Consider the following 16,510-nt stretch of genomic DNA (forward strand, 5'->3'; position numbering starts at 1 on the left):
ACGTCCCTGATTTTCCTGTTCAGACAGAGACTTTTACTCAATTTCCAACCTGGAGGGGAAACTTCTCTCTGAGATTTAATAGTCTGGAATGTAAAGAGATACTATTTTTCCCATTTGTTCACAACCCTACTTTTTCTCCACTCTGGAGGGGAACATTTGCTTTGATACCTGTAAGTATCCCAGACATACCAAGGGCTACTTCTTGTGATGGGAACCAGATCTCCCATTGCTGGCATAATTAACTCAGCTTAATCAAAAGAACCAGAGTGCGGCCATGGTTGGTTCACATCACCAAAGGCAGTCACTCCTGGCCAAATTTCCTGACACACGGCTTGGCTTTTTGGTGACTCAGCCATCCCATCAGGTTCCAGTGTTGCAGCAATTAATCTGCTGGGGAATCTTCCACTATCCTTCCTCGGCATCCCATTATTCCAAAATCACCTCCTTACTTCCAAACAAGCTCCACACTTCACTGATCACCCTGTGCTCCAGCCTCTTGAGAGGAACCCGGCAACAAGGCAGCAGTGCAGGTCACGGGGTACGCATGGGAGAGAGACATTGGACCAGGTGAGTCAGCTGTGTCCTTTCTGGGTTTCCAAAGTGTTACAAAAATTCCCAACTGGCCAATGCCGACTGAGAACCTAGGATGCACTTACAGAATTACCAGAGTGAATATTTATTCATGTTCATGAGTGTTGTCCAGCCAAACTGGGGCACCTCAAATCTGGTTTACATGGGGTTCTTATACCCTACAAACATTGAGGTACAACAATATTTGACTAATCACTAGTTAACAAATACACTCCTGATTACTAATCATAATAAAACTTTGCAAAGCAACTGTATTTCTGTGTCATCGCCACAGATTAACGATGATTAATCCAGATGTCCCTGGAGTTGCTCTTGCTATGGTTACTTGTCTGTGGTGCCAGACACTGGGAGGGTCTCAAAGCTGTGTTAGAGGGACTGGCATACTGGCATTGAGTTTCGGGGGTGTTTTTTATCCCTCATGCACAGCTCTGAGATTCCGAGAGGTAAAGTCTTTGTTTTCAGGTCCAGAGTGTCCTTCAGGTTCTTGTGAGGAGCTGGTGTCTGTCAGTTTGCTTCCTTGCGCATGAGTAATCCGTACACAATGTGAAATCTCTCTGTCTCTCTCCCTCTCTCAGGTTAAAATTCTTGCATACTATAAAGGCTGATTTGCATAATTGGGAGGGAAATGTTCACAGCACTCTGCAGACACACACACAGTGTGGTTCCCTTCAGGAGCTGGTTTTAGACCCTCTGTCTATCCAGCAGCTGGCCCTGGGATCCCCTCATCCCCCAGTTCCCCCAGGCCCACACAAGAACACACACAGACAAATGTAAGTATGAAGTCCCACAGGGCACCTCACCTCTCTGACTGCTCAGTCACCCTTGTCAGGAAGATGTCGTCATTGTGCTCCAAAAACCTCCTGGACTGCTTGCGCCTGGCTGTGATCCTCCTTCACAAAATACTGGGATAGTTTAGATCTGCTTTTGGGACCAGGGCCTGCAAACATGAGGCTTCTTCCAATTCCCTGAAGAAGGCCTCATCTACTTCCTCTTCCTGACCAAGGGGTCACCACCAGACATCCACCAACCACAACGTTGCCCATGTTCTGCCCTCTCATGTTGACCACTCAGCTCTCAGCTGACTCATTGTCCCCAGGCAGAACTCCAGGCCCTCCTGCTGCTCTCTCCCATAAAGGGCAACTTCCCCTCCCAGCACAGGTCTGTGGCCTTGTGACTTGTAGATCCCCCAGACCCCACAGTTTCTCCTGGAGGTGTTATTTGTAGTGCCCTGCAACTGCTCCTGCTGTTACCTTGTGAGAGAAACCACCATCATGGTGAGCCATCTGCACACAAACATGAACAGCTGGCTCAGTTCATGGGAACCTGGAGAAACTCTGGGCTTTGGCCAACAGAAACCTCTGGAAGTTTTACAAGGAGTAATGTCCAGTCCCGCAGAGTGGAGAGATTAACCAAATACAACAGGGCAGGTTGAAATCTGATTGACTGAGCAGGGACCATGAGGAGAAGGTGGTGGGCACTATGAGGGACACCATAGGTGCTCACCATGAGGAAGCCCAGCTGCATACAAGGCTGCATTAGGAGGAGCATGGGCCACCCAGACAACCTGAGGTATGATCCCACTCATCTCAGGACGGCTGTGGTCCCACACAGACAGGTGTGTCCCAGTGTGGGTCTCCCCTTTTCAAAGAAGTAGGAAGGAACTGCAGAGTGACCAGAGGAGGTCTGTAGAGGTGGTGTTTGCGACCTGGTGCACATGACCTGTGTGGGATGGCTGAGGAACATGGGCTTCTTTGGCCCAACGTTGTGGATGCTCCAGACAGTATAGGAGTAGCCTAAGAGTGCTTCAATGGGGGTTTCAGTGGTGGTGAAGCTGTTCTTCACAGTGAGAAACAATATAAGAAAGAGATAATGCTCATTCAGATTTGCTCAGCATCAGAGCCACCTCTACATTGCCTTTGCCTGTCATCTCTGCCTCCAGGTTTCTGCTCTCACCAGCCCCAGGGAGGCTTTGTCAGTAATGTCCCTCAGTGGGACCCATTAGTGCTCCAAGAAACTTTGGAGTTTGCATCTGACTTTGACTTCTGGAGAGGTTTCCTCAACTTCCTCACCTTGTCTGAGGTTCATGGACTTAGCCCCAAACCCACCAGAGAGGTCATTAAAATCCTTGGGCTGGTCCTCTGCTGCTGAGCTGCTCCAGGCTCCTGGGACGCAGGGAGCTCACGGGAAGGAGGCAGAACGGCAGAGAGACAGCTCTGCCCAGGAGCAGCTGCTCTGCCAAGCGCAGCAGGGCGGAGGGCACTGCTGCAGGCACTGAGTGGGGACAGGCAGGGCAGAGAGAGGGTAAAGGCGGCCTGGGCTGAGAGCTCACTGGAGGAGAAACCTTCACAGCCCTCTGCACGGTAAGTCTCTGGCTGCAGGGCAATGAACAGGAGCTTCCTGGAGGGGTCTTGTCCAGCTGCCACAGCCCACAGAGATCTCTCTCCAGCGTGGAGGAGGAGATGCTCCAGAGCAGGGATTCCCTGGGTCTCTGGGCAATGCAGTCCAGAGGGTGGGGATGAAGCTGGCTCTCTCTTAAGGACACCCCATCTTTAGGGCATCCATACCCTCACAGCTCTTCCCTGGAGAGAAGAGTGTGGAGATCATCTGCATTTTGAAACTGGGTTCCTCTCTTCTGAGGAGCATCCAGTTCCTTTCAGGGGAAGAGCTGAGTGTGCTCATCCTCTGACTCAGAGAGGTCTGAGCCCAGGGCAGCTGACAGCAGGACGGATGGACATACTGTCTGTCCTCCCTGTGCACCAAGGCTCTGTCCCTTTGCCTCCCAGGGCTCTCAGGATGGCACCTGCAGTGTAGCAGAGATGCCAGGGATGTCTGCCTTCAGCAAAGCCTCCTCAGGTGGGACAGGGGGCAGGAACAAAAGAAACATAACCACCCCCCGACAGCTCTGCTCTGCAGTTGGGTGAGTTGGGAGGGACAGTGCTGAAATGTCATTGATTTCATGAGGGGATTTAAACAGAGATCACTGCTGGTTCCTACTTGCCTGTTGGTGCACAGCAGCACTGACTCCGCAGGAGCCCACGGCATCATCATCTGCTCCCCATTGCACCCTCAGCCAGCAGAACCCAAAGGTCAGCAGTTGGAGAGAGTCGAGGGAAGTCCATGAAGATGATCAGAGGGCTGGAGCACCTCTCCTATCAGGACAGGCTGAGAGAGGTGCAGTTCACCCTGCAGAAGACAAGGCTCCAGGGAGACCTTATAGCGGTCGTCCAATATCTAAAGGGGGCCTACAGAAATAACTCTTCAGTAGGGCCTGTTGTGATGGGGTGAAAGGTACTGGTTTTAAAATAGACAGAGCTAGATTCAGACGAGATATTTGGAAAAAAAATTTTACAATAAGGTTCATGAAATACAGGAGCAGGTTGCCCAGAGACGTGGTTGGTGCCCCATCATTGGAAACATTTGGACAAGAGAAGGAGGCTCCTATAGTGTTACACTGACAGATCAGCACGTCTGAGAGCAACTTGATAAAGCTCCTTCATCATTCCTTTGCCTACAGAGAGCTCAGTCATCTCTTCAGTGTTTTTCTGACCCACTCCTTAGGACTGGCCAACAGAAAGATGGGCCTGGGCAGGGTCCTGCTGCCAGGAGGTTTCCTGATGACAGGGGTGAGCACACGGTGGGTGGGATGGGCTCTGTGAGTTGTAGCCGCTGCAGCCAGAGCTCCAGCACAGGAGACTCCTGAGTGCCCCTCAGCCCCTCCATGGCCTTGCTGCCCTGGGCAGAAGCACTGGGGCATTTCTCCTTCTTTCTCCACCTGCCCCTGCTGCTGCTGCTCTTGTTTTCAGGCTCTCAGGGGATGGGGGTTCAGCAGCAGCTCAGCCACTGTCCCCGCAGGCCTTGCCGTGCAGATGTGTCCATGGCAGCAAGGTGCCCAAGCCCTCTTCTGGCCTGTGGGTCTCTGGGCAATGCAGTCCAGAGGGTGGGGATGAAGCTGGCTCTTTTTGCCAGACACCCCATCTTCAAGGAGTGAGGGCAGCTGGGATCAAGTTTAATGGACTCACTCTGCACTAAGGGTCTGCCTGTTTGCAGCCCAGCTCTCCCAATGCAGCACTTGTAGCAGAACAGAAAATTCAAGGCTGTCTGCCTTCAAAAAGTAAAACAAACACAACCAACCCCCCACAGCTCTGCTCTGCAGCCGGGTGAGTTGGGAGGGACAATGCTGAAATGTCGTTGATTTCATGAGGGGATTTAAACAGAGATCACTCCTGGTTCCTACCTGCCTGTTGGTGCACAGCAGCACTGACTCCTCAGGAGCCCACGGCATCATCATCTGCTCCCCATTGCACCCTCAGCCAGCAGAACCCAGAGCTCAGCCAGGGAGCTGCACGAAGGTCTTTCTGGAAGGACAGAGGCTGGGGGAGTGGGAGGTTCTAGGGGAGATGGAAGAGGTTTTACTCAGAGTTTTCTGTCCTAACACTTCTCTGAATTTTTCTCCTTGGACAGCACCCAGTGCCCAAAGGAAGGAAATGTCCAACAGCAGCTCCATCACTGAGTTCCTCCTCCTGGCATTCGCAGACACACGGGAGCTGCAGCTCTTGCACTTCTGGCTCTTCCTGGGCATCTACCTGGCTGCCCTCCTGGCCAACGGCCTCATCATCACTGCCATAGCCTGCGACCACCGCCTCCACACTCCCATGTACTTCTTCCTTCTCAACCTCTCTGTCCTTGACCTGGGCTGCATCTCCACCACTGTTCCCAAAGCCATGGCCAATTCCCTCTGGGACACCAGGGCCATCTCCTACCAAGGATGTTTGGCCCAGCTCTTTTTCTTTCTCTTTTTTATCTCAGCTGAGTATTATCTTCTCACAGTCATGGCCTATGACCGGTATGTTGCTATCTGCAGACCCCTGCACTACGGGACCCTCCTGGGCAGCAGAGCTTGCGTCCACATGGCAGCAGCTGCCTGGGGCAGTGGGTTTCTCAATGCTCTGCTGCACACTGCCAATACATTTTCACTGCCACTCTGCCAGGGCAATGCTGTGGACCAGTTCTTCTGTGAAATCCCCCAGATCCTCAAGCTCTCCTGCTCAGACTCCTACCTCAGGGAAGTTGGGCTTCTTGTGGTCAGCGCCTGTGTTGCATTTGGCTGTTTTGTGTTCATTGTTGTGTCCTATGTGCAGATCTTCAGGGCTGTGCTGAGGATCCCCTCTGAGCAAGGACGGCACAAAGCCTTTTCCACGTGCCTCCCTCACCTGGCTGTGGTGTCCCTCTTTATCAGCACTGCCATGGTTGCCTACTTCAAGCCCCCCTCCATCTCCTCCCCATCTCTGAACCTGGCGGTGTCATTTCTGTACTCGGTGGTGCCTCCAGCAGTGAACCCCCTCCTCTACAGCATGCGGAACCAGGAGCTGAAGAATGCCCTATGGAAAGTGGTTCAAGGGACACAGATGCACTGCAAACAGCCTAACTCCCCTCCTCAGCATGTTTCCCAAAGTATATGTTAGGTGAGAAATTGAGGTTCTTTTTCTCCCAGATAATTCTACTTATATAAAATTTTCTCGGTTTCTACTACTTGTCTTGAGACTTGATCCTGTTGTGTCTGAGTGCATGCACCACACTGTGCCTGATGTGACCCGTCCACTAGCAGCCTGTTCAATAAAGGGACATTTCCTGTGTGCATTGTCTGAAGGCTGGGCTCTTCCTCCGACATTGCTGCAGAAAAATTTTCCAAGGAATTGGTCTTTTGAAGTGCCTTTTCTCCTTGCATTCTCCTGATGTTTTGTCTTAAGCTCACAATTTAATTGGGTTTAATTGCACCAGAAGTTATTGTTTTAAAGGCTCTCTTCTTGGAGTCCAATGGCAGTGGAGATGGTGCATGGGCTGCCCATTGCCTCCTCAGCCTCCTTCATGTATGACCGCACTGATGGATGTACAATTTCTCTGGAAATTAATATGAAGATGTCAGGACAGGATGCAGACTCACCATGTACCCCGGGGTGGGAGTGAATGGAAACTCAAAAGATTAAGTTGTTCCAAAGCGAAGCATTGAATCAAGGTATCCACAAAGAGGATGCTGCAATGCCATAGGAGTCAGTGGGGACTCAGCAGGCAAGGGAGGGAAGTGAAGAGATGTTGGGAGCTGTTTGAGGAGCCCCAGGGCCAGGAATTTGTCCTGGTTAGTGGAGATAGTGGGGGCAGAGAAGAGGGCAAACGATGCAGTTGGGATTAAGGGTCTGTGCCATGTTCCATTGACATCCCAAGAAGCTGACTCAGAAAAAATTGTCCCAGACCAGTCCCACACACTGGCCAGTTCCACTTCTGCCCAGAGACCCCAGCCCTGAGAAGGACCCTCTGATGCATGATCACCTCCTTCTTCCTCCAGGGCTCAGTGATGCCCAACTCCACCAGCATTACTAATAAAAAGGAAACTATTTTCCTGTTGGAAGTCATTACACACCCAGTACCACAGCTCTTGCCACAGCTGGTCTGTCAGCCAAGCCCTTTCTCAGACAGCTCCAGCTAGATCAGGTGCTCATGGCCTTGTCTTGACAACTACTGAAAATCTCCATTGATGGAGATCCCACCAGCTGGCCTGGGTCCTTGCTCCAGTTTTTGGCTCTGAGGGATCTCAAAAAACACAGCTCACTCAGCCTCTCCTTGACCATAACATGCTCCAGGCCCCAAGCTTCTGGCCTCTGCAGGACTCGCTCCAGTCTGTCAGGGCCTTTCTTGTGCTGGTGAGCTCCATACTGGACACAGCAGTCCTGATGTGGTCCTGTGGTGGGTTAACCTTGACCAGCAGCAGGACACCAACTCAGCTGCTCACCCACTGACCTGACTCAACAGGACAAAAATAAAAAAAAAAAAAAGACAGAATAGCTCATGGGTCAAGATAAAGACAGGCTAATCATTTACTAATTATTGTCAGTGGTAATGGAGAGATAAATTTAATTTATTGTTAATTAACAGATGTGGATAGTGAGAAACTACAACAAAAATATCAAAGTCTTTCCCCCACCAGACTCCTTTTTCCCAGGCTCACATTGCTCCTTCATTCCCAATTCTTCTACACACTTCAACCCTGACAGGCACAGGGGGGTGGGAAATGGAAAGGTTCCATCAGTGTACGAAAGTCCAACCCTGCCCCTCCCTCTTCCTCACACTCCTCCTCTGATCCACCATGAGTCCCCTCCACAGCATCCACTCTGTATTTCTGTGGGCTGTGTGTAATTCACATCTTTCTGCCTTACTTTTCTCCTTTATGCTCACAGAACAGTTCAGTTTGAGAGGTACCTCTCGAGATCATAGACCATAGAATGGTTTGGGTTTGAAGTGACCTTTAAAAGTCATCTAGTCCAACCCCCTGCAGTGAGCAGGAACATCTTCAACCGGACCAGGTTGCTCAGAGCCCCGTCCAACCTGGCCTTGAGTGTTTCCAGGGATGGGACATCCACCACCTCTCTGAGCAACCTGTTCCTGTGTGCCACCACCTCCACTGTAAAAAAAATTTTCCTGGTGTCTAATCTCAATCTACCTTTTTCTATTTTAAAATCATTACCCCTCATTCTTCCTCAACAGGCCTACTGAAGAGTTCCTCCCTATCTCTACTGTAGACCCCCTTGGGGTACCAGAAGGCCCCTATAAGGTCTCCCTTGAGCCTCCTCTTCTCAGGCTGAACAGTGCCAACTCTCTCAGCCTGTCCTCATAGGAAAGGTGCTCCAGCCCACTGATCATCTTTGTGGCCCTCTGCACCATCTAGACTCAACATCTCGAGAGATGTGGATGGACTGGTACAGCCAGGGACATTCCCCATCTCCTAGCCTGAGGCATGCAGTCAAGATGCAAATGTCTGCAGTGCACACTTGTTACAGGCCTCCAGGCAGAGTGTGACTCGTTCGGCATGACCCTCTAAGCCTGGATCAGCTCATTTTGCTTCTGTTCCCCTTCTCCGCAACTATCAAGACTATGGGAGCTTTCGTGAAATCTAAATTCCTCCTTTGCAGCTTCCCCTGCTTCCACCTCCTGCGTGCTGCCTTTCTGTCCTGGAGCTCAGGCAGTTCAGACAAGCAGCCTCCCGAGATGCTTGCTTCTTTCCAAGGTTATTTGGAGAGATCACTCTTGTCCTTGGAGGAGGCTGTCCTGTAAGGCCTACCGGATTGCCTGAGCTCCTCCACCCTTCAGAGCTGCTCCCCAAGGCACCGCTTGTATCAGTCTCCCAAGGACAGCACAGACTCCTGCTCCGCAGTCCACGGGCCCGTGCTCTGCTGCTGGCCTTGCTCACTGCCCTTTGTGCTTGGGACCCTGCTATTTCATGGTGATGACAGCCAAGGCTGACACAGATTGTCATAGCCATGGCCAGCTCTTTGTTCTTGGTCAGCATCAGGTCCAGGTGAGCATCACCCTTGTTGTCCCACCTGGCAGCTGTGCTAAGAAGTCATCCCAAGAACCTCCAGATTGTTGGCACCGTGTTGTTTGCCTGGCCAGTGAATGCCAGGGCACTTACCGTCCCCCATGGGAACCAGCTCGTTAAGCTGGAGACTTCCTCAGGTTGCTGACAGAAGACTTTTTCTGCCTACTCTGCTCGATCACGTAGTTTAGATCTGCCAAGACAATGTCACCGTACTGACTTCTTCTCCCATCCTCACTCACACAAGCTAACTCAACCTCTTGCCCAGCTCATAGAGAAGCTGCTCCTTCACACATTGGTCATCCTCCTCATCCTCATCCTCCCTGCCATTCCCTCTGGCAGAGCTTGTGTCCCTCCATCGCAGCACCCCAGTTGAGCAAGGTGTCTTACCACATCTAATTCAATCCAAAAATGTCACATTGCTGTGACAAGACATGGGGGTCCTCCTGACAGTGCACATTTGGGGCACAGCAACTCAGCTGTGGCACCACAGAAGAACACAATCTTCTCACAGGGAAACTGATCCCTACCAGAAGACCATGGTACATCAAGCAGTTAGCGCTGGACTGCACTGTGCTGCACGTACACCACGGCCTTGAAACCTGTGCTGTGCTGCATGGATCCTTTGGCCACAGGACAGCCTCAGCAGCAGTGTCACACAGAGTCTGCAGGCTGGTCCTGCTTTGTACTGGACATTACGTCTGCTGCGTGGCTTTGCCTGTATCGCACAGTGCAGCAGAAAGATCTCATGAAAACATCATTTCAGTTTGACTGTAGAGAAGATGAATGGAGTTGTTTCCTAGTGAGAAAATCCTGTAGTAGCTTGACTGGCCAAAACAGAAGGCAGTGTTCTATGGATGGGGTCTACAGGCTGTGCAGTGTTTGGATCGGAAGCCCGTTCAATGTTTCACCACCTGGGGTTCTCACCTTCTCAAGGGAGACAAGATTGCCTCTGTGATACTCCTCTTATAGTGCTAGACCTAACGAACAGCAGTTGAAATGATACCTCATGGAGTTTGATCACCTTCCTAAGTGGGATCGTAACAGACCAGGATCTCCTGAGGAAAAAACACTTTATCAGCACCCTTGTCTGCAAATCTCCTGGTCTCAAGGACTGGTAAGGGTGTAGTTTTCTCAAGTAACCCCTGCCTTGATCCCCATCCACCCTTGGTTGTTCTCATCCAGAATCCTGCCTCAAAGCACAAAAGTCTGGGAGATGTTGCTGGGGGCAACTGAGGCAAAGACATAGATTATCTCAGATCTACCTCTACTCTGCTCTCATGAGACCCACCTGGAGTACTGCATCCAGTTCTGGAGACCCCAGCATCAGAAGCACATGGACCTGTTGGAGTGTGTCCAGAGGAGACCACAAAGATGATCAGAGGGCTGGAGCACCTCTCCTGTGAGGGCAGGCTGAGAGAGTTGGGGCTGTTCAGCCTGGAGAAGAGAAATCCCTGGGGAGACCTTATAGAAGCCTTCCAGTTCCTAAAGGGGGCCTACAGGAAAGATGGGGAGAAACTCTTCAGTAGGGTCTGCTGTGATAGGATGAGAGGTAATAGTTTGAAAATAGAAAGAGGCAGATTCAGATTAGACATTAGAAAAGTTTTTTTTACACTGAGGGTGGTAGAACACTGGCACAGGTTGCCCAGAGAGGTGGTGGATGCCCTGGAAACATTCAAGGTCAGGTTGGACGGGGCTCTGAGCAACCTGATAAGGGTGGAGATGTCCCTGGTCCTTGCAGGGGAGTTGGACGAGATGATCTTTAAAAGTCCCTTCCAACCCTAACCATTCTATGATTCTGCAATTCTCCCTACACCGACTCTTTCCAAATTTAGCAGTCATCCCACAAGACTTCTGGTTCCTTTCTAACTGTTCCTGAAGTAGCAGCAGCTCACATTGGTGCCTCTGAATGCCACTTTGAGTGTCAACTGAGTTTTGATGTGAACCATTGCTGTGCCTAGAGGATGCTGTCTTTGGAGAACAGATGATCTCTGACATGTTGCCCTGTCTCTGCGAACTTCTCCATCAGAGCTTGCAGTTACCTGCAGGTACCTTCACCACCTCCGGCAGCTCCCCTGTGGCCAGGTATTTGCACCTGAACACCTCGCTCCTGCCCTCCATCTCCGCTAGTGAGCGTGGGAGTTGAGAGAAGACGCTCACGTGCAGGTGTCCATTCCGTGCACACCTGATCAGTGGCCGAAGTAGGTTTGTGGTGTGCATGGGAGGGAGCTGAGTCTCCTTCAAATGCTGGGAACAGAAACGCAGGATGAGAGGCCTTCATTGCCTCAGCTGAACCCCTTCTCTCAGGAGGGGTAAAGGAGATCCCTGCCTGTCTCTGTCTGGGAGTCCTGTCCAATTTAAAAAAAAAAAAAATTAGATGTAACTTTGAGGGGAGAAATTGTGCTTCTGGAAAGAAGCCTGTCTCCCCGGCTGAGGGACCATCAGTGCTGGCTCCAGGCTGTTTCCCAGCAGGTTCCCCTGCAGCCCCAGGGACAGCTGGAGGGAGCCCCGAGGGGACAGAGAAAGTGCCGCCTTGGGCTGGGCCTCTGCTGCTGAGCTGGGCCGGGCTCCTGGGATGGAGGGAGCTGCTGGTAACAGGGCAGCGCTGCAGAGAGACAGCTCTGCCCAGGAGCAGCTCCTCTGCCAAGCGCAGCAGGGCTGAGGGCTCTGCCTGCAGGAGCTGAGGGGAGAGGAGCGAGGCACAGAGAGATGAAAGGCAGCCTGGGGTGGGAGAAGAGTTGAGAACTCAACAGGAGAGAAAAATTCACAGCCCTTTACGTGGTAAGTACTTGCGTGAAGGTCAATGTGTCTGTAGTTTGTGGAAAGACCTCCAAAAGCTGTCACATCCCACAGTCAGGAGGACTTTCACAGTAGAGGAGCAGGATGTGTTCCACACGAGGGCTTCTCAGCTGCACGGCCAGAGGGACAGGGCACGACGGCTGCCTTCTCCCAGGGGCGGCTGCAGGGTGTGAATGTGTGTGTGCAGCCAGGGGTGCCCAGGGCTGTCCTTCAGAGCAGGGTCCCTGCGCCCCAGGGGCTGTGTGCTGGGGCAGGGACTCTGCCTCTGCCGGGCTCAGCACTCAGCCTGCCCGGGGAGCTCCCCATGGTGTTTGGGGAGAGGCTGTGGGTGGGAGGAACAACTTGTGGCTGAGCAGGGTCCTTCTGCTGTCGAGAGGGTGCTGTGTGGGTCAGGGCTGCTCACAGCTCCACGTCACCACTGGGAAACTTCCAAGGGTATGTGTCAAGAGGAAGGTCAAGGCAGGGTTTGCTATAGAGATAAAGCGCTTTCCTGAGTCTCTGTTTTTGTTTTCCTACTCTGAGGGTAGGGGTCTAATGAAGGTGGGGAGGGAAAGAGAAATCAAAAAAGGAGCTGTCAAACTTGGACAAGTCCTTGAGACTCCTGAGCTGTAAGTGTGAGTGGTCAGTTGGTCTGCTAAGCGCCTCCTCCAGTGCCTTCAGCCACTTCTCTGCCCAGGCACAGCACCAGCATCACCCGTGCTGCACCCAGCAGCGTTGTCCTGCCCTGGCCTTTGGAACCTCCAAACAGGAACAGGCATCCAGCCAGTGCTCTGCAAACAGGCAGGTGTGTGTAGGGCCAGGGAGAGTGCACAGAGGGTGGGATGGGGTCTGTGAGTGCTGACAGGGAAAAGAGATCAGACAGGGAAACTCCTCCCAGGAGGAAAATCCCCAGGCATCACAGTTACGATCAAGGAATGAGAGGAAACTAAACCCAGAAATGTTGTGGGAGGGAGAATTCAGAAATCTCTGTAGCATCCCCTCCAGTGCAGACCCCTTGCTCTGAGCAAGCCCCCGGCCTCCTCTCCCACCCACCCAAGCCTCTGCCCTCAGGGCTGCGGGGTGCCAGCCATGAACCCCCTCCTCTGCAGCCAGAGCTCCAGCAGAGCCGTGCTGCAGCTCTCCAGCCACGTGCCCACTGCCCTCTGCAGAGCACAGGGGCTGAGAGCAGCTGCCCGGCAATGGTGGTGTCGGGGAGGGGGCACGCACAGCTGGGGGAGGGGGACGCTGTCCCCAGTGCCCGCCTGCCTCTGCCCTGTCCTCTCTCAGCCGCGCCCTGGCTGTATTTGCCCTTGTGCCTCCACCTCTCTGTGGTGTTGCTGCTGGGATCTTGTTCTTGCTGTCAGGCTGTCTGGGGAGGGGAGTTCCAGCTGCAGAGTCACCCCCTGATCTTGTGGGTCCTTTCCTGCAGCTGTGTCCATGGGAACAAGTGTCCCAGCTTTCAGCTGTGGGGCTGTGGGCAATGCAGGCTGTGGGGCTGAGGCAGGAGCTGGTTTTCCCTCAGTGAGATACCATTTTTAAAACTCTTGCTGTAACTTCTTCCAGTATCCTTCCAGGATGTGAGTTTCCTTTCAGGATGAAAACATCTCCCATAACATCTTTGTGTTACCTGCACACCCCATGGTTCAGCAGAGAGATGCTAAGGCCAAAACCCTGCTTTTGTGTTGGTGAAATGAGCCGTGAGTGCTGTGGGCTAGAAGCGAGGTGCTGAGACCCCGAGTAAGGGTGAGACATTCTGTGGTCTGCAGTGGATCCCTGTGCTCTCAGCAGTGTCTGCTGGCTTTTCACAGAAACACAGCAGTGTGATCACCTTCAGTCTCAGAAAGCTGCAAGTCCAGGGCATCTGGGACGGAGAGACAGACCAGCTCCGCTCACTCTGTGCTAAGCCGCAGGGAATTCTCTTGCTCTGCAGAGTCACTTTGCTGTGAAGCAAATTGGGAGCAGCAAGGTTGCAAAGCTCATTGGTATCAAAAGTAGATTTCATAGAATCATAGAATCATAGAATGGTTAGGGTTGGAAGGGACCTTCAAAGGTCATCTAGTCCAACCCCCCTGCAAGGAGCAGGGACATCCCTGACTAGATCAGGTTGCTCAGAGCCTCATCCAGCCTGGCCTTGAACGTTTCCAGGGATGAGGCTTCCACCACATTTCTGGGCAACCTGTTCCAGTGTTCTATAATGCGCATCATAAAAAATTTTTTCCTAATTTCTAATCTAAATCTACCCCCCTCTATTTTAAAACCATTACCCCTCGTCCTATCACAACAGGCCCTACTAAACAGCCTCTCCCCATCTTTCTTGTAGGCCCCCTTGAGGAACTGGAAGACTGCTATCGGGTCTCCCCGCAGCCTCCTCTTCTCCAGGCTGAACAGCCCCAACTCTCTCAGCCTGGCCTCATAAGAGAGGTGCTCCAGCCCTTTTATCATCTCCGTGGCCCTCCTCTGGACCTTCTCCAACTGGTCCATGTCCTTCTTGTGTTGGGGGCTCCAGAACTGGACACAGTACTCCAGGTGGGGTCTCACCAGGGCAGAGTAGAGGGGGAGAATCACCTCCCTCGACCTGCTGGCCATGCTTCTCTTGATGCAGCCCAGGATGCGGTTGGCCTTCGGGGCTGCAAGGGCGCATTGCCGGCTCATGTTGAGCTTCTTGTCCACCAGCACTCCCAAGTCCTTCTCCTCAGGGCTGCTCTCAATCCATTCTCCGCCCAGCCTGTATTTGTGCCTGGGATTGCCATGACCCAGGTGCAGGACCTTGCACTTGGCCTAGTTGAACTTCATGAGGTTGGTACGGGCCCACCTCTCCAGCCTGTCCAGGTCCCTCTGGATGGCATCCCTCCCTTCCAGCGTGTCAACGGCACCACACAACTTGGTGTCATCGGCGAAATTCCTGAGACTTTAATCTGAGATGACTCTGTGTTCCTATTTATCTATTTCTGTAGGGCAGGACTTGCCCTTCAAGACGTCACAGCAGTGCTCCCTGCTCCCAATGGCACCTCCGCCAGCACCATGTGGAGCTCATACAAGGAACATGAGAAACGTCTCCCTGAAAGGGGCAAGGAAGTCTGGGGTGGTTCCATGGGAACTGGAGTAGGTTTTGCTTAGACGACGCTGCCTTATCTCATTGCCTTTTCTCCTTGGACAGGTCCCCATGCCCAGAAACAGAAAATGTCCAACAGCAGCTCCATCACTGAGTTCCTCCTCCTGGCATTCGCAGACACACGGGAGCTGCAGTTCTTGCACTTCTGGCTCTTCCTGGGCATCTACCTGGCTGCCCTCCTGGCCAACGGCCTCATCATCACTGCCATAGCCTGTGACCACCGCCTCCACACCCCCATGTACTTCTTCCTCCTCAGCCTCTCTGTCCTTGACCTGGGCTGCATCTCCACCACTGTTCCCAAAGCCATGGCCAATTCCCTCTGGGACACCAGGGCAATCTCCTACTCAGGATGTGCTACACAGGCCTTTTTATTCGTCTTTTTCCTTTCAGCAGAGTACTGGCTTCTCACTGTCATGGCCTATGACCGCTACATTGCCATCTGCAGACCCCTGCACTACGGGACCCTCCTGGGCAGCAGAGCTTGTGTCCACATGGCAGCAGGTGCCTGGGGCAGTGGGTTTCTCAATGCTCTGCTGCACACTGCCAATACATTTTCACTGCCACTCTGCCAGGGCAATGCTGTGGACCAGTTCTTCTGTGAAATCCCCCAGATCCTCAAGCTCTCCTGCTCAGACACCTACCTCAGGGAATTTCAACTTATTGCATTTAGTGCTTTTGTCTTTGTTGGCTGTTTTGTGTTCATTGTGGTGTCCTATGTGCAGACCTTCAGGGCTGTACTGAGGATCCCCTCTGAGCAGGGACGGCACAAAGCCTTTTCCACGTGCCTCCCTCACCTGGCCGTGGTTTCCCTTTTTCTCAGCACTGGCATGTTTGCCTGCCTGAAGCCCCCCTCCATCTCCTCCTCATCTTTGAATTTACTGGTTGCTGCTTCGTACTCATTGGTGCCTCCAGCACTGAACCCCCTCATCTACAGCATGAGGAACCAGGAGCTCAAGGAAGCAGCATGGAAAATGATGACTGAATGTTTTCCAGAAGCGATCCTGTGTCCATCTTCTTCAATGTATGACTCATAGTGGAACTCCTTACTGCCCCAGCCTTTATAGGTTTTGTAGTTGTCATTCTTGCTGAGTGGGACCACACCCTATGATCAGTACTGGGCTGTGTGCCACCCTCTGCTGTTTACAAGTCTCATGAACTGCGACATCTGTCTCCAGAGGACAACTGCACCTTCCCTAGGAGGATTTCTGCCATCAGCATTAATCATTGCAGTCATGTCCCAGATATATTTCTGTGGCCCAGGCAGAGCTGACCACTTCTTCTGTGAATTCACCCCATTGCTGGAGCTCTCACACGGTGACACCGTGACACCCATGCTCTTCCCGTTCATAACCTGCTTTTTAGATCCCATCCCCCCCTTTCTGTTCACGTGGCCATCCTGTGTGCATCAGAGCTGCCACCCTGGAGCAGATCTCCCATCTAGCGTGTGCAGGCAGGTAGAGACCTTTTCCACATGCTCCTCTCACCTCACTTGTGCCACGGTTTTCCATGACGCCCGTACCTTGGGTGTGTGATGCCCAGACAAGTCTTCCTGTGATCATTTGACAAAGTCCTTTCTCTACACGTTCCTCACACCCCTTGTCAACCCCTTCATCTACAGCCTTTAGACTAGAAAGTCTGGGGGGAAGGGGAACCCTGAGGAAAAT

The 16,510-nt window shown here is 52.4% G+C and overlaps 2 protein-coding genes across 2 annotated transcripts; both read left to right on the forward strand.

Moving 5' to 3' along the window:
- The first annotated feature begins 4,988 nt into the window (after window positions 1–4,988).
- On the forward strand, window positions 4,989–6,053 carry LOC147600796 (olfactory receptor 14A16-like). Its single transcript, XM_086746606.1, has one exon. The coding sequence runs from the start codon at window positions 4,989–4,991 to the stop codon at window positions 6,051–6,053; it is 1,065 nt and encodes a 354-aa protein (XP_086602732.1).
- An 8,861-nt stretch (window positions 6,054–14,914) lies between these two features.
- Window positions 14,915–15,880, forward strand: LOC147600797 (olfactory receptor 14C36-like). The gene has a single exon (XM_086747254.1). It carries the CDS (start codon window positions 14,915–14,917, stop codon window positions 15,878–15,880), a length of 966 nt encoding a protein of 321 aa, XP_086603380.1.
- The last annotated feature ends 630 nt before the right edge of the window (window positions 15,881–16,510 follow it).

The sequence above is a fragment of the Chlamydotis macqueenii genome, chromosome 4 (genome assembly GCF_036417535.1).
Source record: "Chlamydotis macqueenii isolate bChlMac1 chromosome 4, bChlMac1.mat, whole genome shotgun sequence".
Taxonomy (NCBI): Eukaryota; Metazoa; Chordata; class Aves; order Otidiformes; family Otididae; genus Chlamydotis; species Chlamydotis macqueenii.